Below are 26,453 nucleotides of genomic sequence, written 5' to 3'. Positions count from 1 at the left end.
AATTAAGAGCAATGCTTGGTCGTGCGGTTAGCGTGCTGAATTGATTATCTCGACTGTCCCGGTTTGTTTGTTTATTTGTTTTACATGTTTCGGATGTTCCTTCAGAGTTAAAGATAGTTTACTTCCTAGTCCAAACCTCCAGCAGGACGACGGGGAATGGGAACGAGTAGGATTTGAACCAGGGGCCAACAATAAATTCGTTCGACAGTCCAGCGCGCAAACTGCACCACCAGGCAGGGTTCTTACCTTGCTCGCCGCCATTCTCCGTCGTTCAGCGAGGAGTTAATTATTTTTAACTTTAAAGGAACATCCGAAACATGTAAAATAGAAAAAAACACATTTTGACAATCAAAATTAAATATCATCCTAAATATTTCTTGCGAATAGTTGGATCCGAAAGGGATCCGACGGGAACCGCCTCTGAGTGTTTGTGATAACACAAACTCTCTTTGTAATCTTGATTGTTCTAGGAATTTGGCGGATGATTTTAATGGGAAATCGTAATAGTTTTTTTTTTTCTAGCCGTTATATCTCAAATTTGTTTTATAGTTTCACCCGATGGTTTTTATAGTTTCCTTTCTACAAAAGCTTCGGGAACGAAAATGGAACGCTATTACAGAAAATAAGAAAGTCGCCTCAGGCTTCAAGCGATGTCAGCCAGCCTTTGCAATTAGCCAATTATTGAAAAACTGCTGAATTTTTTTTTTGTAATTGTTTTTAGCGGCCCCGCGAAAGGAGAAAAACCGCTATTAGTTTTGAGTGCTTTGTCGTGTCAGTCTGCCCGTCCCTTTAGATTGGAAAACTAGAAAAGAAATCTTAATATTTTAGATCTTGAAAAGTTCAACGGCTACTATTTTAAATACAAAATTTGCAAGCATTTTCCCCATAAAAATACACCAGTTTTTAAAAATAGTCTTTATAATAGATCATTTGTGGATACGCGCACTGGAAATAAAACAAGAAACCATCCTAAAAGACATACCTCTTGTTTACAATTTATTGAGCCATTACTTTTTCTTCAATAATTAATGGATGTGACATTGAAAATATTTTTTTTTTATCCAGCCCCACCACCCCCTCCCAGTTTAAAATATTATAACTTTCAAACAAGAGATTTCCAAATGTGGCCAATAAACTAGTTATTCTTTTTCCAAAGATTCAAAGAAACTGTCAAATTTCAAGGAAAATCGTTAAAATCGTTAGAATCGATTTCAAAAACCTTGTCTAAGCTCCACACAAAGGTTTTTTACACGAAATAGAGGTCATTAAAAAAAACTATTAATGACTGTTTATTATTAGTAACAAATATTATTAGAGACCCGGTATGTTGTGTTGGGGGCTAATATTATCTGACTTCGATTCTATCTCCATTATTACTTCACATTAGCCACAGAACATTACAAGTTAACAATATACTTAATAACGACTTTCACTTCTATAAATGAGACCTTCATTTATCACTGGGAAATCCATCCAGTCTTCATAAACGTCGCTATTTCTAGCTCATATCCAAAAACAAACTACTTCTACCTCACTGTCCATCTCACTGTCCACCTCACTGTCCATCTTCAAGATCATCAAGAAGCATCACAACTTCATGACATTTGCCTATTATGGATACAAACAATAAAACATCCATTAACAGCTTATTACAACGTTTAAACAGTGATACTTGAGGCATCCCTACATTCCCAACCCATCAATAGATTCAAGTTTATTTCTTCCTTTGCTCACCATAACCCTATGGAATCTACATTGTACACATGATTAATTGGATGATATACATAAAGAAAATATAATGCTTCTACTTATACTTACTTTGCAGTAAGTCCTCAATATATATTTTCTCCCTTTAAAATTATAACTCTACAAATTATTTCCCTTTCTCATCAATACAGTCTCATGAGTACCATGCTATAACATACAAATAAATATCATAACATATGCAACTTATTTACAAATAAAAAGAACTCAACATGTTCATGCAATATGCAATTAACCAAATGCTAGTATATATATCTATATATATCTATATCTATATCTATATATATATATATATATATATATATGCTTATAAGTAAACCATCAAGAAGTTACCTTCTCCAACTATATTCAGCTTCTACATTTCTTCTTTGGTAAGGTCTATATGGCCTACCATTGTCCCTTGTACCCTGGTACTCATTAGAGTTGTATCTTTTCTGAGGCTTCCCTCTTTGATACTATCATAAACATCACCATCAAAATTTCTTTCATACCCATAATGATCAGATCTAAGACTAAGACTACTTTATTGATACTTAAGCAAATTTGTTGTGATTACAAGGACTCTTTTCTCATATAAAGACAACACAACAGAAACATACACATAAATACAACAGACACAACATAAAAAGTTCATTCAGCGACAGCACACAGGCATCTTGGTCCTTTCATGTTTTCTGATCACTGAGTGGCGTTTATATAGCCAGACCGAGTGAGCTACGAATAGCAGATTAGGTTTCTATGCTCAATTTTGTAAGTCGCAGGATAATGTACTGGAGATACCTCGGTATATGCATTTTTATTTGTTTTAAATATCGTAAATAGTGCCTGGCGGTGAAGCTCAATGCGCTGAACGGCGAGGGAGGATCTAAGTCCTAAGTAAGTAAGAATAGCAGTGGACATCAGGTAGGAAGAAGCTTCAGACATTGCCAGTGACAGATTTTTGTGGAGACAGCTTGTCGACTAATGCGTCGAACGGCACAGGAGGATCTAAGTCCTAAAAATAGCAGATTACGTTTCAGGATAATGCTCTGTAGATACCTCAGATAATGCTCTGTAGATACCTCAGATAATGCTCTGTAGATACCTCAGATAATGCTCTGTAGATACCTCAGATAATGCATTTTTATTTGTTTTAAATACTGGAAATAGTGCCTGTCGGCGGGGCTCTGCGCCCGAACCCAGTCGTGATGGATCACATCCCGCCCCTAGACCCCCTTTGCTGTCTAAGGCGGGTGTCTATATATTTTCAACTAACTCTTAGAAAAACCTATTCTAGGGTACAATAAACGTCTTCCGTAAGAATGAAGGGTCAGAATGTAATAACGATTAATTATGTATAAGCACACAGAGACACACATACAAGTATATATATATATACTATCTTTAAATGAATTATATTAGAACTTAATGCACTACAGACATTGAACTCTCGTTAAATCTCTCGTGTTAATAAAAACCGAATGGAAAAATTAAATATTGTCAAAAAACTAGAAAATTTACAAATAAATAAATCTCACAACATATACCCAAATATGTCTAGGCATATCTACTGTAATAACCTAGATCTATAAATTTTATTGAAGCCCTTTTGTATACATATACCGCTTTTTAGCAGGGCGGCTTTAGGCCACTGCAACTTATGCGACCACAGAGGGCCCTGAACTTTTATAGGCCCGCGCTAATTGTAGGTGTAAATTATTAAATTAAACCATTTTATAATTTATAAAAATTTTTTCGAGTCTTTCTGATTTACTAGAAGCTCCTGAAAATCTTCTGAAATTGAAAAGTATACGAAAAGTCCTGGAAATCTCCGGAAAATCCAAAAATATTTTAAAAACTAATACAAATCTTCTTAAATATAGACAACATTGTCATTTCGGGCTGTCATTCAATATGAAAAACGCCAATACTACGCGCGATAAAAAAAAAACAGCATTATAGAATACCCGTAATTGTGGAATCTGGTAAAAGAAGCTTTTTGCGCCTCAAACTAATGAAGAATTACTTGAGCTCAACAATGCTCGAAGATAGATTGAGATATTAGGTGATTTTTGCTTTTGAGCATGATCTATGTAGGAAACAAATTTTTTTATGATATACTGTATGGCTTCGGTAAATTAATTCTGTAGGTAGTAAAGAATGAATAAAATGCAAAAATGAATTTATTTTCATATAGAAAATCTAAATTTTCAACAGATTGGGTCAGCCAGATGGCTGTGGTTCAAAAGCCAAATGGGGATTTAAGGATCTGCATTGACCCAAGACATCTAAACACTGCTTTAAAAAGAGAACATTTTAAGTTACCAACTTTGGAAGCTGTAATGCCACAGTTCCTAAATGCTAAACTATTTTATAAATTAGACGTAAAGGAGGCTTACTGGCATGTACGTCTAGATGAAAAGTCTGGTCTACTAACAACAATGATCACACACAGATGGTCAAGTCTTCCTTTTGGACTAAGTGTAAGTGGAGGAATATTCCAGAAGAAGTTAACAGAAGCATTGTTAGAATTAGAAGGATGCATTAATGTGGCTGATGATATCGTGATTGTGGGATGTTGTCAGTCCAAAGAAGAAGCAGAAAAAGATCACTCTGACAAACTGAAGAGATTAAGAGAGAGTTGCAAAGAGAAATGCATTAAATTAAATGAAACAAAAACAGTAGAGAAACAAGACCAGATAAGTTTCATGGGACACTGCATTAGTGTGCAAGGCATAAAGCCTGACACCAAGAAGATCAAAGCTATTCTGGAAATGAAGAAACCAGAAAATAGCCAGGAAGCAAGAAAATTATGTGGAATGTTGCAGTATTTGTCAAAATTTTTTAACAATCTAGCTGAAGTGTCTCAACCATTAAGAGAACTAACAAAGAAAGATTGCAATTTTAGATGGACTGAAAAATGTGACGAGGCATTCAACAAGATAAAAACAATGATTACCAATACTCCAGTCCTTATATTCTACAACCCCGACAAGAAACTTGAAATACAAGTGAACAGTAGTCAACATGGACTTGGAGCTGTACTAATGCAAGAAGGACAACCAATAGAATTTGCCTCTAGAGCATTGACACCAACTGAAAAACGGTGGGCTCAGATTGAAAAAGAACTACTTGCCGTATTTTTGGGGCTAGAAAGATTCAATCAATATACATTTGGAAGACATGCCATAATAATAAATGATCATAAGCCACTTGCAAACATATTAAGGAAGCCTCTAAACCAGGCTCCAAGAAGATTACAAAACTTGATGTTAAGGAGCAATCGTTATGATTTCTCATTTAAGTGGGTAGAAGGAAACAGTTAACACATTGCAGACACATTATCACGACTGTGCAATCAAGAGGAGAAGCAAGATGAAGTTTTTAACATATGCCAGACACAAGTTGTGGCCATACCGGATCCGTTATTAGAAAGAATAAAACAAGAAACAGACTTAGATGACACATTAAGTAAATTATCAAAGCAAATAATGAATGGATGGCCTCAAAGAAAATAAGATTTACACAACACGATAAAACCATATTTTGATTTTGCTGATACTTTAGGACTTAGTAATGGAGTAATTTTGAAAGGAGAAAGGGTACTCATACCTTTCAGTATGCGTCAAGAAATGAAGAAAAACCTGAACACAGCACACATTGCATATGAAAGAATGATGATGCGGGCCCGACAGACGATATTCTGGCCAGGCACGGCTGATGAAATAAAGCAAATGGCAGATACATGCACTGCTTGTCAAGAAAGAAAACCTATGAACTAGAGAGAAACACTTATACAACATGATGAAGGAAATGTTCCATCGGAAAAAGTTGGAGCTGACCTGATGGAAGTGGATGAAAGACAGTATCTAATTACTGTTGATTATTACTCTAATTTTATTGAGTATGATTATCTTTCAACAACAACATCTCAAGATATGATTAGAACATTGAAAGAACTAATTGCTCGTTTTGGTGCTCCAAAAATGTTAGTAACAGATGGCGGTCTACAATTTAGTTCAAATGAGTTTTTGAGATTCACAAGACGATGGAACATCAATCGCATCAGATCAGATCCTGGTTATCCGAGAACAAATGGCAAGGCGGAAGCTGCTGTAAAGATAATGAAGAATTTAATACTGAAAACTAAACATAATGGTGATGATCCTTATGAAGCTTTACTGGAACTTAGAAATACACCTCGGCAATGTACTGGATTTAGCCCAGCTGAAATGTGCCTCAAAAGAAGTCCTCGGACATTGATTCCCAGCACTTCAAAGTGTTTAGGTGAACATGTTGTAGCTGAGAAGAAAGAGAATTATAAACAACAAGTAAAAAGATAATATGATTAGCAAGCTCGGGATTTACCAAAACTCCATCTAGGGCAAACTATTTATTAACCAAACCAAGGTCAAACAGGATGGTATCCGGGAATAATCAGGGAACAACCATCTCCAAGATCTTATAAGCTCAAGGGAGATAATGGAGGATTCTACATACGCAACAGATTTCATATTAGGCCAAGGAAAACTATTTTGAAAGACACTGATATCTATGATGGGAATGTCTTGGATGATGATAATGATAATGAAAGGCTAGATTTTTCTGATAACTGTTATCAACATGCAGCACAGTCTGAAGTTGTTTCTCATGTACCAGACAATAATTGTGATAGTAATAAGCCAGCTAGAACTAGCACTCGAGAAACAAATAGACCTGTGTGGCATAGGGATTATCATATATACTAAGAATTTATGACAATATTAATATGCATGTTGAAACATTTATTCTATATGTCACACTCTCAATTGATATTTATTTTTATTTTTAGTTGTTACAATAGTTATCAAATAAGATGTGTTATTAATTTTGTTATTTTAATTGCAAATATTTCTGATATATGTTTTGTTGGCTATAGAAAAGGAAGAATGTTGATGTGTGTTTTATATAGGTTGCACCACTCGGTGTTTGGGAGTAACATCCCTTGTAACTGTTGTTGTCAACCAAGATGGCGTTACATTAAACAGCTGGTTTCATGTCTTATAATTTATATCCAGAGCCTTGTTATTATTCGTTCATTATAAACAACAATAAATACAAAATAGAGTCTATTGATTTCATTATTTAATATAATTAACCTTCAAATGTGTGTTTCAAATGCATTTTTACATAAATTCGTTCCTTATATCTGCGTATTTAGAATTCCTGATGTACATTCTTTTATTAGACATTACCCAATAGGTTACACATCTCTCTATTCCTAGGTATAAAACTCAACTCCAAGATGATAGAACTTCTCTTCGCAAAGATAGTTGTATACTTTAATACATGAACATAGTGATTATAGTCTATTCATTTCATATTTGAATCAAATTAACATTCAAATTTGTTTTTCTAAAGCATTTTTACATGATGGTAACTCTATTCTTAATATCGCGTGCATTCAGGTCAATTAGATATTTTTAGTTACATTCATATAATTTATGCATTCGCTTTACTTATAACATTATTATTTTCTTTAATTGTTTCTAATGCACTATATCAGTGACTACATTAGGATTAGCAATACAAAAGTTAAGACCCGTTGTCAGCGGGTAATATCTTTTTAGTTATATATCTAGAAGATATTTTATTTTCTTTGGTAAAAATAGCTAAAAAGTTACGTGATAACAAAGGGGGAGGGGGGGGGGGGGGGCAATGGCATTTTTTTTTAAAGAACAAACATTGTTTGTATTTGCATTGTAGTTATTTTATATTTTAGTATTAATTAGGCGAAATATCCTTTGTTCATCCTTTTTAAGACAAATTAAATTATTAATTATGTGACGTATTTTTATCGTCCAAGTAGAACATTTCTACATTAGCAGCAAGATCAGATTCAAAAAGTTTTATTAAAGAAAACAGCGTGATTTTATAGTCTATTCCATTTTTACAGCAGTGCAAACCAACTTCTCTCGACTAACGTACCATCGTAATATTGACTTTTTTTTTTGCGTGAACAGAAACATGCCCACTATAAGACGTCTTTCTAGAGATGAGGATGGTCTGAGGACAACAAGCGCATTACAAACTCACATTAACTACAGTACTACTGCAGCTTTTCTCAAGCTCTCTCAGAAGTTACATTTTGTTATAAAATGTTATATTGCTATGTTAATATATAACTTTATCACATAAATGTCATGATTCTCATATAGTATGTTGCTATGTTGATGGCTTGGAATGCTATTAAGGGCTAGGTAACCAATTTACTGTTTAAGAATCGTGTGTTCAATTAGTTGAGATATCGTTGTTCAGCCTGTTCGGTGTGAGGAATTTGCCCTCCCTGGTGGGCCAAAGAGTCTGCAGTAGTTTTGCCAGTTACACCTATATGACTCGGGGTACCCATTGCATTGTTACAGGGGTGTCATAGTGTTGCTTTATGTGGTATGAAGCCATGATGACAATGTCAATATTAGGGGGCCATGGTCCAAAGCTTTGCAAAGCCTGTAGTACAGGTTTTGAGTCAGTGACCACAACAATCTGTGTTGCCCTCAAAAGTCCCTAGCCGAGTTGAGATGAGAGTTAATGACTTTTAAGGCTTCACAGACTGCCATGGCCTCCACATCAAAACTGCAAACAATACCACATAGTCCAAAGATGTTGACTAAGTCAGAGACAAGAACGTCGATGTAGGCACCATAGCCTGCTCTTCCAGAATCTATTCATGCTGTCCAATCAGTATATGCGTAAATGGTACTGGGTTTGAAGGCACAATGGTCTCCAGTGCAAGAATTTGTATAGTGGTTGCGCTCCTTCCGGATTTCTAAAATCAATATATGTTGGTGTGGAAACAAAAGAGCTGACTACTTCATGAGATCTGAGACTCATACCACCAACTGAAGATCCGATCTCTTTTAGGGTTTAAAAAAAGTTTTTTTAAATTTTAAATCTTTCAAAAAGTTGGTTGTGACAATAAAAAGAAGGAAAGTAATAAAACATTTTTGTGTTTCCTATTTCAGCCTGTACAGCTCAATTTCAACACGAGTTGTCCAACGAATGCACTCATCTACAAGGCCCAAAACCCTAATGAACTACTAAGACTGATATTACTGAATAGACCTGCATGTCGACTTTATCAAATACTTTTGGAACACTTTAAGCCGTTTGAATGTTATGAAGAACAGAAGTATACGTAAGTGAACACGTTTTGTTTTGTTCTCCTCACATGGACGTTATATATAGGTACGTTGGAATGGTTACAGTGGTTTGACATGTCTCTGAAGTTCTTTCAGATCTGAATATGGCGTCATTGACTGCCCGCCTGACAGTGGTTTGACATGTCTCTGAAGTTCTTTCAGATCTGAATATGGCGTCATTGACTGCCCGCCTGACAGTGGTTTGACATGTCTCTGAAGTTCTTTCAGATCTGAATATGGCTCATTGACTGCCTGCCTGACAGTGGTTTGACATGTCTCTGAAGTTCTTTCAGATCTGAATATGGCGTCATTGACTGCCCGCCTGACAGTGGTTTGACATGTCTCTGAAGTACTTTCAGATCTGAATATGGCGTCATTGACTGCCCGCCTGACAGTGGTTTGACATGTCTCTGAAGTTCTTTCAGATCTGAATATGGCGTCATTGACTGCCCGCCTGACAGTGGTTTGACATGTCTCTGAAGTTCTTTCAGATCTGAATATGGCGTCATTGACTGCCCGCCTGACAGTGGTTTGACATGTCTCTGAAGTTCTTTCAGACCTGAATATGGCGTCATTGACTGCCTGCCTGACAGTGGTTTGACATGTCTCTGAAGTTCTTTCAGATCTGAATATGGCGTCATTGACTGCCTGCCTGACAGTGGTTTGACATGTCTCTGAAGTTCTTTCAGATCTGAATATGGCGTCATTGACTGCCTGCCTGACAGTGGTTTGACATGTCTCTGAAGTTCTTTCAGATCTGAATATGGCGTCATTGACTGCCTGCCTGACAGTGGTTTGACATGTCTCTGAAGTTCTTTCAGATCTGAATATGGCGTCATTGCCTGACTGCTATACAATGGTTTGACATTATTCGGAATTTCTTTCAGATTGGAAAAACAAAAACATCCTCGCCAAAGTCTCCCTCAGGACGGTGGGGGGGGGGACAGCAAAGTTTGAACTTGTGACTGTTCAGCGAGTGTCCAGAACGAATCCTTAACTATCTATTTGATAACAAAATAATAATAATCCTTTATATGTTCATATTATTATCTATAAGTATAAACATGACGTGTTCGTGACCTTGTAATGTCTGGATTAAAACAGAAACTTTTTTCATTTCATTCGAAGATCATTGACAAAGAGTTTAAAAAGCTATTTTCGCCATGTATTTGTAAATATTATTTTAATCTTGACATAAAGACAAAAAAATGAAGATAGAATCTGTGTTACCAATAGTAAAGTTAGTAAAGTTCGCTTAAGGTTCTAGTAATCTATGGGGAAGATGATGTAACAGTCATCTTTTCTGTGGTCCACGGTTAACGAGAGTGTCATTTGGCCAGCACAACGACCAATTGCCTTTACTTTTCCCTAACTAATGTCAGGTAGCCATTAGAGCTGTACCTACCTATGGCGCCCTAAAGATCCCGAAAGTAAAAATCCCAGTCTTCACCAGGATTCGAACCCAGAACGCCCGGTTCGAAAACCAAGCGCTTTTCCACTAAGCCACCGCTCCTCCAAGATTTCCACATATTTTTTTAAATAGTTAAATCTTAAGCCCTATAGATCGCAGGATTCGACAGCTGTATTTTACTCTTTAAATCTGTTCAACTGATCATGTCATTTACAATATCAAGTCAATATCAATATACTTAAATAAGACGATATGGCTCTAATAAAATGTTTGTGTCTGTTGAATATATTGAAGCTCCATATGTAAACAAATTCTGTTTTTTAATTATATTTTTGTTCAGGTATGATTCCACTGGTGAATGTGATCGAAATGATCCAAGACAACTCATGGACGCTGACATCGTTCAAGCGTGTAAGGAGACGACAGGCAATAAATATCAGATTTTCAATCTCTATGATTACAAATACTACAAAAATATTTTCTGTTCAATTTGTCAGACGGTAATATTTTGTCTTACACACTAACAACTTATTTACTTGTTCGGTAAATGTTATATAGGCCTTATATTATATATATAACACAATTTACTAACCAATGTATTTTTAAGGCATTTAAATTGGAGTTTCCAAAACATTTGTTACATAAATTTGTTCTCTCTAAATGTGAATAGATTTAGCCGTGTTGACTGTCACAAAACGCTGTGTGCCCAGACCCGTTTGTGTGTGTAGCAGAACAACACCAGTCCACTACGGGCATGGCTATGGAATGTTGACCCAACTGACATAAACACGCCTTACTTTCTACTTTATAGTATAAAAAGAATATGTATATATATATATATAATATATATATATATATATATATATATATATATATATATATATATATATATATATATATATTGCTTTTTTGTAAAAAAATTTGCCGGTACTCAGTGATGGATTGCCTAACTTTTAACTATTAATTAATTAATAAAAAACATTAAAAAGGGAGAAAAGTAATATTTTTTCCCACATTGATAAAGGTATATATACATAGTACCGGTGCGTACCATCACAAAAATGCACTGTATATATATATATATTATTTAGCGAAGACAATACCTGAAGCAATTAAAAAAAAATAGTAGCCAATCGATTACTGGTATTAATTATTTGGTTGGAAATTAACAAGAGTAATTAATCCTTCAGTATTTACAGATATGGCTAAATATGTGGGGATTGTCCCATTAGAAACTGGTACACGTTATTTCTCCCACACCCACTCCCACACACACACACACACACTCGGATTAAGTTGAAAATATAAAGTTGTACCTAAAAATACATAAATCAATTAATTTAGTCAATCAATTATTGATCATTAATTATGTTGTTTGATATCGAAAAAGAGAAAAAAAACTTCAACATTTTCGAGGGATATATAGGTGTAAGTATGGAGTTTGTCCCCTTAGAGAAGGTTTCTTTTCTGTATTTTTTTTATTATAATTTGCTTCTTTCTTCATCCAGATGATGTATCCTTTCGAAGTCTATGGATGGATGTGCATCGATAATCTTGCTGATGAAGACAACAATCTCTATCGGCTTTTGGTTAATCTGAGAGTCCAGGAGCACGACATTGAAAGTCAAAATTTACAGAAAGGATGTAATGACACCACGTGGCAAGCACCGAATGTAGGTATACATCAAACAACAATCTCCCAAATATAGTTCTTTTGACCGTGAATTCTATTAACAACATCAAATTGTTCACACACCCCCCCCCCCACTGATTCGACGCCTTAGAAAATAGTTCTTATTACATTACATTTGTATTCTTTAACTTTTCAACTTTTTATTAAAATAATTAAAAGACTTTATGAACTTTTCAAACACCATACATTTTTTAATCAAGTGTTAAAATGTATCTTATGATCGAAGTGATACATTCCGTTTCAACTTTTAGGATCAAGTGTTACAATGTATCTTATGACCGAAGTGATACATTCCGTTTCAACTTTTAGGATCAAGTGTTACAATGTATCTTATGATGGAAGTGATACATTCCGTTTCAACTTTTATGATCAAAGTAGTCAAATAAAATTGTGCGAAAAACAGTATTTAAAAAAAAACATATACGCGCGATTAGAGACTTGAACCACTGTCCATCAGATATAAATGATATTATACTGACTGAGCAAACAGAGTATGATGAAATTACGCAAAAATTGTTAACAAAAGTTTAATCGTTATAATACGCGCTGGACTGACGTTCGGACTTCTCGATGGTCTAGGGCTCATTTCCTGCCCGCTGACATCCCAATCGTATTACGGGATGTTTGGACTAGAAACTACATTATATTCAACTCAGAAGAAACATTCGAAACATGTAAGACACACATTTGACAAACAAATATATAGTCTAGTTAGTTCTTGTCAAAATGTTGAATTAAAAAATAACTGTGTCGAAACTGCAATAAAAATCGTTTTCGGAAAATTTAACAGCAGCGGTTTCAATCATGTATGTATATGAAAATTCCAACCACAGACTGGGTGTCTAACAGTAGTTCACAAAACCTACGTAGTTTCTGATCATACTTCATTAATAAACTGTAGATCACACTTAAACTGTCCTGATGTCAGATCACACTTGTACTGCCCTGATGTCAGATCACACTAGTATGATGATACTATCCTGATGCCAGATCACACTAGTATGATGATAATGTCCTGATGTCAGATAACACTTGTATGATGATACTGTCCTGATGCCAGATCACACTTGTATGATGATACTTTCCTAATGTCAGGTAACACTTGTATGAGGATACTGTATGAGGATACTGTTCTGATGTCATATAACACTAGTATGTTGTTACTTTTCTGTTATCAGAAAACATTTGTAACATTTTGTATTTAGTACACATTTAATTTTCAAAATAAGTAGCAAGTTGCTGTAACATTTTGTATTTAGTGCACATTTTATTTTCAAACAAAGTAACGAAATTCTGTAACATTTTGTATTTAGTGCAATTTAATGTTGAAACTAAGTAGCGAGTTGCTGTAACATTTTGGATTTAACGCAATTTAATGTTCAAACTAAACAGCTTTTTAATGTCAAATTTTTTAATTTAAAAAAAATAACTTGTTCGTTCTATTCAACACAAAGATCCATAAGGTTTGTCAGGGCACATCTAAAACTACGTTTCTTTTTATAGTGGCATTCCTTTAACCCCCACTTCCCTCTCCAGACAAAATACAATCTCGCCTCCACCCTTATCTAGCTAATAGGTCTGTAAGCATTTGGGAGCTGGAGTTTTCCTGCAGTGTAAGCTTCCGAAATCCATTATGTTATGTTCTATACCACACTTTATTCTTAGAAAGAAAAGCGCAAGACAAAGTCAAAGTGAAGCTTTGGATATGTTGATTCTAAATTGTGATATATATTCTAAACATTTAAGCATGTACCTTTGTAATGGGCTTGATCGAAGGATTAATCTGGTGTCCAGAAAGATGTCTTGTATCGTGACTGATTGTTTGTGTAAAACGATAACAATAGTAATCCACTCGGAATTTAACCGTCCTGACGTAAAGTGTAAAAAAAATATTTTAAAAACTCGCTAGAATCTTTGTGTCCTTTAAAAGACATTTATGAATTAATCTTTCGGCAGACAGTATGAAAATTCGTCAGTAGTTGAGGAAATAATGTCATTTAATGTAATAATTAGTTTTTAAGCATGATGTAAGTGTGTGAGTAAGGGGGGCATAGTTTGAGAAACGCTGGCCACATTAATGTAAACAACAGACAAAAATAGGAGAACTTACATTATTCTAAACTAAACTAAAAAAAAATAATTGTTGATCTAGAATCCTAGACGTAGCAAAAAATATTGTCTTTTTAATGTCAATCTAATTATTTTATTGAACTCTGCTATAACAGTTTTACTCAACCACTGTTAATGAATTATAAATCTATAATCAAATTTGTTATTAGTAAAAGAATTTTCTATGAAAAGGCAATTGTTCTTGTAGATGCCAATTAAGAAATTATCTTATCTTATAAAATACAAACATTACTTTAAAAAAGAAGATGATTTCGTCCTACGCGTCATGCATCTAGTGATGCATATTAACCAATGACTTAAATTCTGTGAAGTCATTAATTTTTCTTGCTGGCTCAGACAACCCAGTGCTTTGTATTTAACAGGGTGAATACATCTGAGATGAACTCCTATTGAAAAAAAGAGCAGAAAGGACTACTCTTCCAGTAATGTTCTGGCAAGAAACTGGGCCATTCGGTATAAAGCCTCGTAGCTATGTTAATACATAAGATTAAACGCTAGTGGAAATCTTAAGTAGAATTCAAATAAGCATGACGAGAATGTATAAGGCATATCAATTATTGAAATAATTAGTTCGATGTGAAAATGTCTTTTAGTTAAGATCACTACCAAAAAAAAGGAAAACTTCCAGAAAATCATATTTCTTTAAAACATATTTTACCGATCGTCTGCTTGTGACGCCTCTCTTAGAATGGCACCGTAGGCATCATGCCCCTTGCTCTTTTCCCTCACTGCGCCTATGAATAAATGTTTTACAGTTTGTTTTTCAAACATTTTCTTAGCCTTTCAAAAAATGAAAACTGACTTTGGATTGCACAACTTTGTCATGTGATCGTATAGAAAATAGGAATAGCCTAAATTGTAACGGGCACTTCCTAGAAAAGAAATTGGTTCATGTCCTTGCTTTTCAAAGTCAATACATTTGTGCAGGACCTACAGGACATGTGCATAGATAACTCAATGCTACGGTAATTATTTCCAACAGGGAGACTGTCTTCAGTTGCAATGCACTCCTGGCAAAGTCTTAGAAAACGGAACGTGTGTCACAGTCTTTAAAGAGATGAAAGGTCTCATGTATAGATTGAAAGCCTTAATAGTATTCAAAGAATGGAACATTACTAGTTACAATCTGACAATACACAATATGGTGCTAATGGCAGAAAGTCAGGTAATATCTATCTATCTATCTATCTATCTTTCTATCCTATTTATCTATGTATTTATATATGTATGTATGTATGTCCAGCATAGAAATAAAAAAAAGTTTAACCAATCTTGATAAAACTTAGCATAAAAGTTCCTTGGGTACTAACTGGAAGCGTTACGTATGTTATGTAGGAAACTTAAGACCCTCAAAAAAAAAAGTAGCCCAACTCTATGAACGTATTATTATTTCATGGATCCAGGCCATGTTGACCATGTTTAAATGAGAAAAAAGATCAAAAAGATCTAGATCTAATATTAAAAACTACACTTTGCATTTTTTTTGCTTTGACACATAAAAACTTATCTTATCTTATCTTATATAATACAGACGTTACTTCAAAAAAGAAGATGATTACGTCCTACGCGTCATGCATTTAGTCATGCATATTAACCAATGACTTAAATTCTGCCAAGTCACTGGTTTTCCTGGCTAGCTCAGGCAACCCATTCCATGCTCTAATAGCACTAGGGAAGAAGGAGTATTTGTACAAATTTGTCCTAGCATATGGGACGAGGAATGTGCCTTTATCTTTGTGTCTTTCAGAGTATTTTATTAAATTTTGTTTTTGTATTTGAAGATTATGGTTCAGTGTTTTATGTATGATTGCTACTTTACTTTTGAGCCTTCTGTCCTGAAGGCTTTCTAAATTTAGTGATTTTACAAAAGGTGTTACTCTAGTCAAATGTGAATATTCGTTTTAAACTACAAAAATATAGTCTTATATTGATTTCATTATTTAATAAAATTAAGCTTCAAATTTGTCTTTCAAAAGCATTTTGACATACATGTGTTCCTTATATCTGTGAAGTTATAAGCCCTGACATTCTCTCATTAGACATGACTGAAATGTGACACATCTCTCTAATCAACTCTATTCCTAGGTCTAATTCAACTCTAAGATGATAGAACTTCTCTTCGCAAAGATAGTTTTATAATTTAACACATGAACAAAATAAATATTCTCCAATTATTTCATATTTTAATAATATTAACTGCCAACTTTGTTTTTTTTAAAGCATGTTTACTTAGATTCGTTTGCTATAGCTGCGTAGCCGTGCTGATACCGGTATATATTTAAAAAGTTTCATTCATGTGTCTCGCACGCCTTACATGCGCAGTAAAAACACACAGTGATTGGATAAATGAGGCTCTACATAGGTGATTTTAAATATACTAACATAAAATAATTATTAAGCTTATTGAACCTTAAATTCAAACTTAAACTGATAGATGTTTAGTTTAGAATGTTTATTGAAAGTAAATGTTTTTCTTAATTCAAACAAATGTATCTAATTTTAATCTAGGTCAAAAAAGTATACTAGACTCTAGATCTAGATCTCAATATATATGCAAGCAAATCTTTTTGTAACAAAAATGCATTTAGTCGATTAGCTGTTTTAGTAGCACTATTCCTACTATTTTTACATTCACGCATTCGCTTTACTTATAACATTATTATTTTGTTTAATTGTTTCTAATTATTATTATAGCTTTTATATAGCCCTTCTTTCATGCGTATAGAATGCTCAGAGCATTATGGTCCATTCACATTTGTTTCCGTGCTGCCTTTAGGTGCTCAGTAAACACAGCTCGAGTCGGGTGTCGAGCCTCGAGCCCCCTTTATAGGTAGCAAGGCCAGGCCAAGTTCATACTTAGCCTCTCCACAACGCTTTCCATAAACTATTCTAATGCACTATAGCAGCGACAGGCATATTGAGACGTTTCTCACTATCCGCTCTCTGCTAACTGCACCACACGACACAACGAACATAAAGAACCTCACAACTCAGGGCTCCAAAGTATCAGTAACAGTTAAATTTCAAATACATCACAAATACTGTACAGCTGTAAAAGAGCAACACCGACTGTTCAAAAACATATCTTCTGCTCAGGACTAACTTCACACACAAGACTGGTTCTGACGTCGCTTCATACTGGTCACATTGCGAGGTAACGTGAAGTGTCTTTACTCTAACACACTCTTTCTTATATAGGGTCCCTTGATCACTGGTTGATGACTTTCGCCGTGACTTATGTGCATAATATTTACAATACGAGTCTATGCCGAACTGGCATGTACTGTCACAATTTACCGCCCGTCTAGCGCTGGCCTGGGGCGATTTGCGTAGTCTAAACTACACACAGCACTACCCCCATCTGTGACACCACCAAGTGTATAACTTTATATATATATATATATGTCTTTCTATCTATCTCTCTATTTATGCAACTATTTGTTCTTCATAACATCTTTTTGAATTATATTTATTTATAGCATTAACTCCCTTACACTGCACTTATTATGCATTTCCCAAAGTCATTCTTTTGTTGTTTTTCATATTATTTATTGTATAACAATTTTATCATATTGTAGAATACTAATATGATCTTTATTTTTTTTTTCTTAAGTTAAAAAATGACTTGCGAAACATAAGTAATGCATTTGAGTATAAATTTGGCGTTGCTACAGACACAAACGCGTCAGTCACAGAGCATTACCTCCCAGTCTTATGGACGGACGTTTATGTTCTAGCCTCGAAGAGTTTCATCAGAGATGACTTTGAAACAATTGCTTTAGAGAAATTCTTTGGGAATGAATCAGGAAGCACGTTTGACTATTACAACATAATTAACGAGGATCTATCTCGTGACTGTTGCTCCGATAAAAGCTTGATATTTCCGAATGTTAAAATTGTGATCGGGGATTACGAACACATTTTTAAAGCTTCTGTTGCACATTATATTCCTTTATCGTGGACATTGAAGTGTAGTTATATCATATTTCAACAATCCAATTTTACAATAGAATGGAACAGAACAGATATGTCGTGGAATGTTTCTGTAACAGTTAATTTTGGTGGGGCAAAGGTAATCATCTCGAACATGTCTGATCTTAGTCACATGGAAGTGACCGGAAACGAGCTACACGTCTGCCCTGAAGTATTGGATAAATACATTCAGAAGTCTCAGAGACTTAACGAGAAAAAAACTATTTTCATAGCCATGAGTGTAGTTACATACGTCTGCTTGTGTGCATCAGAGTTATGTCTCTTGTTGACTTTAGTTACGTACCTTGGATTTCCTGAACTTCGAACTGTGCCAGGTATTAACAACATGTTCCTCTGTTTGAGTCTTCTACTTGCCCAGCTGGTCTTGGTTCTTGCATCAAACATGTAAGTTGTATAGTGTTCTCGAATAGTTTTATAAGTTATGATTATTATTATATTTAGACATGAGTGTAGCAAATATTTATCGCAGGCATTTAAGTGATCCTCTTTGATGTTTACTGCTTTTTATACATTAGAATTGAAAATCAGATTAGGAATATGAAATTAATTGGCCTAGTTTTCTATATAAAGAAACAATATATTTAAATATGATATAACTGATAATAATAATTCATGGAAACAACACATACCATGGTATCTAAACTAGGTTAAATATTTAATTAATATCATAATACTTTTACTGTATTATAACTGTTTTGCATAAGTAGGTAGGCTTAATTAGTCATTTATAACAAAATAGCTTTCATATTATATTATAAAGGGAGCATATGAAGTCTTGTTTTTCACTATAAAATTCCAAGTTTAAGATAAAAGAAGGTTAGGTTAAATGTTCACCAATATTCAGATTTATTACATTGTAATATTTGTCACTATGATACAGATCAAACATAGCCACGAAAAAATCGCTTCTGAATATTTTAGAAATCATGGATTTTAAGAATAAAAACTAATTTCTGCTATTAGAAGAATACCGATTCTCATTCAACTCTCTCCAGATCTGTGCCCAGTACACTCTGTACAAGTGTTGGTCTAATTACACATTTTTTGTGGCTATGGCACTTCTCTTGGAGCTTCTTGTCCAGCCTTCACATGTTTCAAGTGTTTACAGCCAAGATTCCAGCTCAGTCATTGAAAGGTCGAGAAAAAAAGGTTATTGTTGTGAAACTGACGACACTGTCACTAATTAGCCCAGCAGCAGTTGTGTTTGCAGTTATAATTGCGTCATATATAACATCAAACACCATTGGCTATGGCCGGCAGTCTTGTTATCTTGATTCGTCATACCTTATAGGTAGGTAGAAAAATTAGGTATTATATAAGACAAAGGTCGCTGAGGAGCTCCGGAAATTCGATTAATAAAAAAGTCGATGTATCATCTATCGCAAAACTATTTGGCTTGGCATTCATTTTTTCTAAATAAAGCGCATTTTTCATGCTTTGACATTCGCATTGGACCAATCTCTCGGAGAATGATTTCGTTCTGTGTTTAGGCGCTCAGCCAACTCACTTCTATTAAGAATTTTATTAAAAGCCCCTTTATATATTGTAAGGAAAAGTAAAACAAAAAATTTCAATACGACAAAGTTACTTAAATCTCTGTCTCTAATAACAACAGATCTGAATTTCCCAAGAAAATGCTTCTAAGTAAACATAACAAAAAGAAGTTATGCTGAACACAAATATAGTGACCTTACAAAAAATACTTTCTCCCACGGACACATGTTCTTTTAGTGAAATGGTGACCGAACGTCGTGTAGGACACGCAAGTCACATCCTTGGGCTAGTCGAACATGAAATAACATAAGTATAACATTTTTATTTGTTTTAGAAAATAGTTTCAATTTTTGAATAAATTCTATATCCACAAATATTTCTAATAGTTTCGCTTTCTAATTTCAGGCTTTTCCATGTTTGCTCCAATCTGTTTAGTTTCTGCGTGTAACTTGACATTTCTTGGTCTAACTGTTGCAAGCATCCACAAGGTTAATCAGCTCCTAAATGTAGCTTCCTGTGAACTGGATCAATACAAAAACTGTTTACTGTATGTCAAACTGTCCTCTGTGACTGGGATTTACTGGCTAGTGACCATCGTGGCTGAAGCTGTCGACAGTGATGTCCTATGGTAAGTAAATTAAAGGAAAAACAATAAATCTATTAGAAAATAGTCATCTAAATATAAAATGTATGCTACTTATTTTGCAGTCAATAGCCGTAATACTTATGTAAGTGTGACTGACCTTGTGTATGAGTGGCTTGTTGAGTGTCTAGGGGATGATTATTTTTGGTTAGTCACACACTGGTTCATCCGAGATATATCGGGAGCAGACACGCATTGAGACAAACAATGTAGAAAGATACGAATAACGTAAGATTAAAGAATATTTATTTACATAAATGTACAAGGTAGAATAAAATGGGAGAGGGATTTGCATCTATCCCTTTAGCTATGTTGTATCATCATACGAAGCACTTAATGAGAGAGTATGTATCACTTTGTCCTTTGCACTTAGCTGTTTGTTTTGCTGGTGTAGCAGCTGGCAGTGTTCCTGGCTGGAGGTCTTGCAGCTGGAGGTGGCGCTCTAGCAGGTAGAGGGTCGCTGGTGATTAATTTATGATATCTGTAGTGGGCACAGTAGGGCGTGTGGCCATCTACCATGGGCACAAGTGTACTGCGGGCATAGCAGATCTGCCGTGGGCAGCGTCATTAGCAGAGAATGTCCAGTGAATTGCGGAGATTTGGCATAGCTATGACGTGATTAATTTATGATATCTGTAGTGGGCACAGTAGGGCGTGTGGCCATCTACCATGGGCACAAGTGTACTGCGGGCATAGCAGATCTGCCGTGGGCAGCGTCATTAGCAGAGAATGTCCAGTGAATTGCGGAGATTTGACATAGCTATGACGTCTCGCACATACACGTGGTCTATAAGAACGTCGTGCCTAATAGGTTGACAAGTTGATGGTCGAATAGGCAGGCAAGTAGGCCAATAATTAATTGAGTAGTGTCAAGTGGGCAGATGACACTGGATAGTAGTTCCAAATAAATAGGCAGACACCTGAAGGAGGCTGCGAATAAACAAAGACAAGTTAGGACATGTTTCTCATGCATCTTATCGATGCCCTCGACTGAGGTGAATTCGATAGTTTGTTAGAAATGCTTTTGAGTACAATGGGGAGATGACGACTAATGGGAGTTGGAAAATAAATGACTGAATATAAAATGTACACAGTTATTAGCGAAAACAATCTCAAGTAAACAACATAAGTAGAAAGAGAGAGGGGGGAAATGGACGATGGTCAGAGACCATTACGCTATTGTTTACATACGGCTGCATGCCATGTATAATCGAGCGAGCTTGAATGGAGAGAGCGTCCGTTCAAGGGGTGCATCTCTCGTTAAAGTAAAATGAGTAAAGGGGATATAATTCGTGTATCTTTTCTAAGAGCAGTATTAGTGCGCTAGTAAAATTATCAAGGCGGTCAGCCGAGATAAATGAAATAAAATCAGATGTACAAATATATACGTCAATGATCACTTGAACAACGTAACAATAATATTGTGGACATAGGTAAATGCAATATATATATACATATGCAATTTTTATGTGTCTTACTTACGCAAGTGAGAAATGCACAATGCACACACTTAACATAAAGGAAATGAGTAAAATACACATGATAATATCCAGCAAGAAATATACACAGACTAATTAAGATGGAACCGTGATTAAGTTCGGCTTACCACCAGGAATACCTCTAGAAGTGAGAATACAGGATTAGTCCACTCGATTGTCAGCGAGAAAAATGAGAGAGTGTGTCTTTTTCGACTTGGTCTACCTTATAAAGGTCCGGAAGAGATGGGCGGAAACATGTAAGGCGATAGACTAAGGATTATCTCTCACTTGGGTAAGGTCTGACAAGAGACTAGGGTCGCACCTTCGAGTGTCGTGAGTCGTGATGACACGAATAATCTCCTTGAGCAAAGAGAGACGCGGGTAGGGGTGGAAGAAAGAATGAAGTATGTACCTGCCCAGGTGGTGTCGACGTGAAAGTTGGACATCCGGCGCCTAATGCCAATATACGTGACTGTTTGTTTGATCTTTTCCCCGGTCAAAGGGGAGATAATCGAGAAGACGTGGTAGGGTTTGTGATGAAATCGGGCCGAAAATAAGAACTACTTAAAATAAATAATAAATAATAATAATTAATACTGGGATAAAATTGAGTGACTGTCGGCAAGCTTTTGACTTGCGACAGTAAACCAACAGCAAAATTTAAGAACTTTTTTTACACAAATTCTCAGAATACTTAAGTCGCAAGACATTTACGTTATGCTTTCATTTCCTGTTAGTAATTTGTAATTCGCTGTATGTATTCATCGGTAGTAATAATTAGCTAATAAACAAATTAAAGCTCTTTTTGTATAATTTATTTTTAAAAAAGACAGACAAGATCTACGTGAGACACAGAAGAAAATATCTTATTTAGAAGGTTATTTAAGATATAAAGAAATGGGGAAAAAACATGCACAATGTAAACAAATTAGTTTTCTTAACTTCTTCTATAATACAGACGTTACTTCAAAAAAAGAAGATGATTACGGACTACGCGTCATGCGTTTAGTCATGCATATTAACCAATATTATGTTTCATTGTTTTATGTTTAATCATGAAGACTTTCTACAAGTAGTAATTTTACTAAAGATGTTACTCTAGTCAAATAAGGCTATTCGTTTGTTATGAATCTCGCTGCTCTATTTTGTGTCGATTCCAGTTTCATAAGGTTTTCTTGAGTTGAGGGGTCCCAAACAGATTAGAAATACATTGGTCCAAATATCTTTAGTTTATTCGAAGTACAATTTCCATTTTTTAAAAATGAAATAATTCTTTAAATATACAAATCGTATTTAAAAATAATTGTATAAACATTAACACTATAATTTTGTTTAGTTTCTTCTAACTAGATCACATCAACACACTAAATGAAGCTTCATTAAATTATATAGTAAGATGCAGGGGTGGACTGGGTATCAAAATCTGCCCGGGCAGTTCTATACTTTCCGGCCCATAAATTGTATATTATATGATGGACATCCAGTTCTAGGTCTAGCAGTCACTCTAGCTGTCTTACAAATCATTATATTAAATTTGATAATGTATCGATAGCTGTACACAGGGCCGGTCTTAGGCCACTGCAACCTATGCTGCCGCAGTAGGCCCCGCACTTTCATAGGCCCCGCGCGATGCGAATTTAAGGTGTAAATTATTAAATTAAACCATTTAACTTATTATTAAAAGATTCCAGGAATTCTCCTGAAATTATAAATTATATGAAAAAGTCATGAAAATCTCCTGAAATTATTAAAATCTTCTGAAAACTGATGCAAAATTGTCATTTCTGGGTGTCATTCAATATTGAAAACGCCCATTCTACTCGCTAGTCAATTTTAAATCTAAAATGCAAACCTGAATGTTTATCTTCTTTTTGTTGGAAAACTACTATCTACTGTAGATGACTTGTAAAGTTAATTTGACAGTGATTTGGTACTTAGTAAAGTATGAATAAAATGCAAAGACGAATTTATTTTCTAATACAAAATCTTATTTTCCCTTATTATCCGTATCACAACCCAAATTAGGCCCCGCGCAATCCGTTTCGCATAGGGCTCCGCAACCCATAGGACCGGCCCTGGCTGTACACATGCTTACAGTGAAGACTATCTCCTTATAAACAATAAAGGCTATATGTTGCTTTTTAAACGGAAAGTTTATAGGCCCTAAAAGGATGAAGCTGTACAGATGTAGGCTTTATATTATTTCGGAAAATATGTTAGATTAAATTAGTAGACTTTATTAGAGTCTGTAAAAGATTTGTAAACAATACTTACTTCGCTCAGCGGCCCTTCCCATGAAAAAGGAATACTATAAAACATTTCACAATTTAATAGTGGCATCCATGTGGCCCTTATTTTATAAAATACAGATGCTTACAGTGGTCCTACCGGCCCAATAGGATACCGGCCCACCGGGCATTTGCCCGAATGCCCATATAGCCAGTCCGCCCCTGGTAAGATGGTAAAACTGTATACAGGCAACATCAATAGATAATCAATATAATTCACAATACTCTTGTTAGATGCATATTTTTTTTTAATATTTTTTTTTAGTTTTTCCTAAAAACAAATATAAAAATCAATATAATGTTTACACTATGCTGTCTTAATTAATATATTGAAATCGTTCTAAAAATCTCTCGATTAAGCAAAGTATCATTTGAACAAACCGTATTCAACTTATCCAGGGATTTATCTTGTCATCTGAAACTGACATACTAGACAGACAACCAGAAAAGTATTAAAAATACATTAAAAAACAACAACAACAAATCTTATATATAGTGTAATTGTATCAATGAGTTTGGATCAGTCATGTATTTAAAATGATTAATACATTTAAGTTAACAATAATAAATCTGTGCAATTAGAAGTATTCTTACCAATTGTTTTTGTTTAGCGCAATATCATGCTTGTGAGCTTTCTCAATACACTAATGATCCTATCACTTGTCTGGACCAGACGGGAAAGGTGAAAGGGGAGGGGGAGAAAGAAGGGAGTATATGGGTAAAGGTGACCGTGAATCTTTTGAAATTTTATATTTTAAAAAGGCTCTAAAACATTAATTTGAACTCGAGTGCTCAAGACTCCTTCAGCCACTACACTAACACATGTTCCAGCGAAGTGATGAAAATAGAAGGTTTCATAGCTATCTATGACCTAATTCTCTACACATGTTTAAAAGAGACTAATTCAATTTACACAACCACATGTGTGAAATACATTTTTTTTCTCTTGTTTGATATCAATAATTAATTTTTTTTTCAAATTGATTCTTGTTTTTTTTAGGTACAAGACATAATTGCAAATTTTATCTTGATCTGAGAATGGCTGTGGGAGAAATAACTCGTAAACTTGTAGTAGATAGATTGACAGATAGACAGACAGATAGACATGCCTAAATACAGAATGATAGCCAGACAGAAGGGCAGAGAGATAGACAGACAGATAGACATAGAGATAGACCGATAGACAGACAGAGTGAGTTCATATAAGCTTTGTATGTGTTCATTTTAGGCCATAAAGAAGAAGAAAAAGCTACATAGCTGTTTACTTCAAAGCTCTGAAGACATGCTGTCCCCTTCCTTAGAGAATATTGAAACAAATATGAGCAATAGGAGAATATATCATGTGTTGAGTGTTGTTTTCTAGTCAAATGACGTCATTAGTCGTGACATTCAAATATATTTAATAGTCTATAAAACTAATCACAGCTTCTAAAGATACTTTTAGTTTTATTTAATATATGTTGTTATATTTCCCAGGTTTATTTCACTATTGCTGAATGGTCTTCAGGGTGTTGCTATTTTTATTTCTTACATGTGCAACAAGAGAGTGTATGGATTGATTTTTACCAAAACCTCCAAGACCTTGCCAAGTTTCAATTCATCACTTCCTCAAACTTTAACTACCAGTGAATGAGAGTCAATAGAGATCAGAGCCTAGTAGGTCAAAACGTTTTCCCAAAGATCAGAAACAAAGGGACAACAAGATTGCGTTATAATTTTCATGTCGAAGCTAGGAATTGAATGTGATTTGGACTGCCTTTGATATCAACCCTGTAGACATGATTAGTTATGTTAAGCTTTCAACGAAATTAAAAATAGATTCGTTTTTATCTATCTTTTGTTTTGAGTAGAAAAACAAAACGTCAAATTATTTAATTGTTATTATTTCCATTGACTTTTGAAAATATGTTAATTGCATGGGGAATTTTGTTGACAATAATATATATGATTAGATTAGTTTAGTTTGGTTTTACCTCAAGTGTTTAATTACTAATTTTAATAATTACTATAAAATCTTTTTTTTTTAATTCTCATTTTTTGTTTTGTTTTTATTTATAATTGTTTTTATCTTCAATCTCCTTATATTTTTTTTAATAACACCCGAAAGGGGAATAGCGCTATTAGTTTTGTGGGTTTTTTTCGTCCGTCAGTCCGTCCGTCTGTCCAATTTACATCTCAAAGACTAGAAAAATATTGAAAATCTGATATATTATAATACGTTCTGATGCAACAGCTATTTTCTTTTCTTTTCTGTTATCGAAAAGTTTAATTTTTAAAATTAACAATGCAATCAGTTTTTTTTTTCTATAATAATACACTAAGTTTACAACTATTCACTATTAACTCTTTCTCTCCTAATTGACGATGCCAACGTTGATTATTTCCATTAAACTAAATTGATT

The 26,453-nt window shown here is 34.6% G+C and overlaps 1 protein-coding gene across 1 annotated transcript in view; it reads left to right on the top strand.

The window, feature by feature from the left end:
• Positions 1–25,880, top strand: part of LOC106068805 (uncharacterized) — a 75,255-nt gene extending 49,375 nt beyond the window's left edge. The window contains exons 5-8 of the mRNA XM_056005710.1: positions 17,769–18,532; positions 19,144–19,439; positions 20,048–20,270; positions 25,528–25,880. Coding sequence (XP_055861685.1) covers positions 17,769–18,532; positions 19,144–19,439; positions 20,048–20,270; positions 25,528–25,684 — 1,440 coding nt within the window. The 3' untranslated portion in view covers positions 25,685–25,880. The remainder of the gene's footprint in view (positions 1–17,768; positions 18,533–19,143; positions 19,440–20,047; positions 20,271–25,527) is intronic.
• Positions 25,881–26,453: the final 573 nt, after the last annotated feature.

This window comes from Biomphalaria glabrata, chromosome 12 (genome assembly GCF_947242115.1).
Source record: "Biomphalaria glabrata chromosome 12, xgBioGlab47.1, whole genome shotgun sequence".
Taxonomy (NCBI): Eukaryota; Metazoa; Mollusca; class Gastropoda; family Planorbidae; genus Biomphalaria; species Biomphalaria glabrata.
The sequence above is the reverse complement of the archived record's forward strand: the minus strand, read 5'-3'. Positions and strand labels throughout refer to the sequence as shown.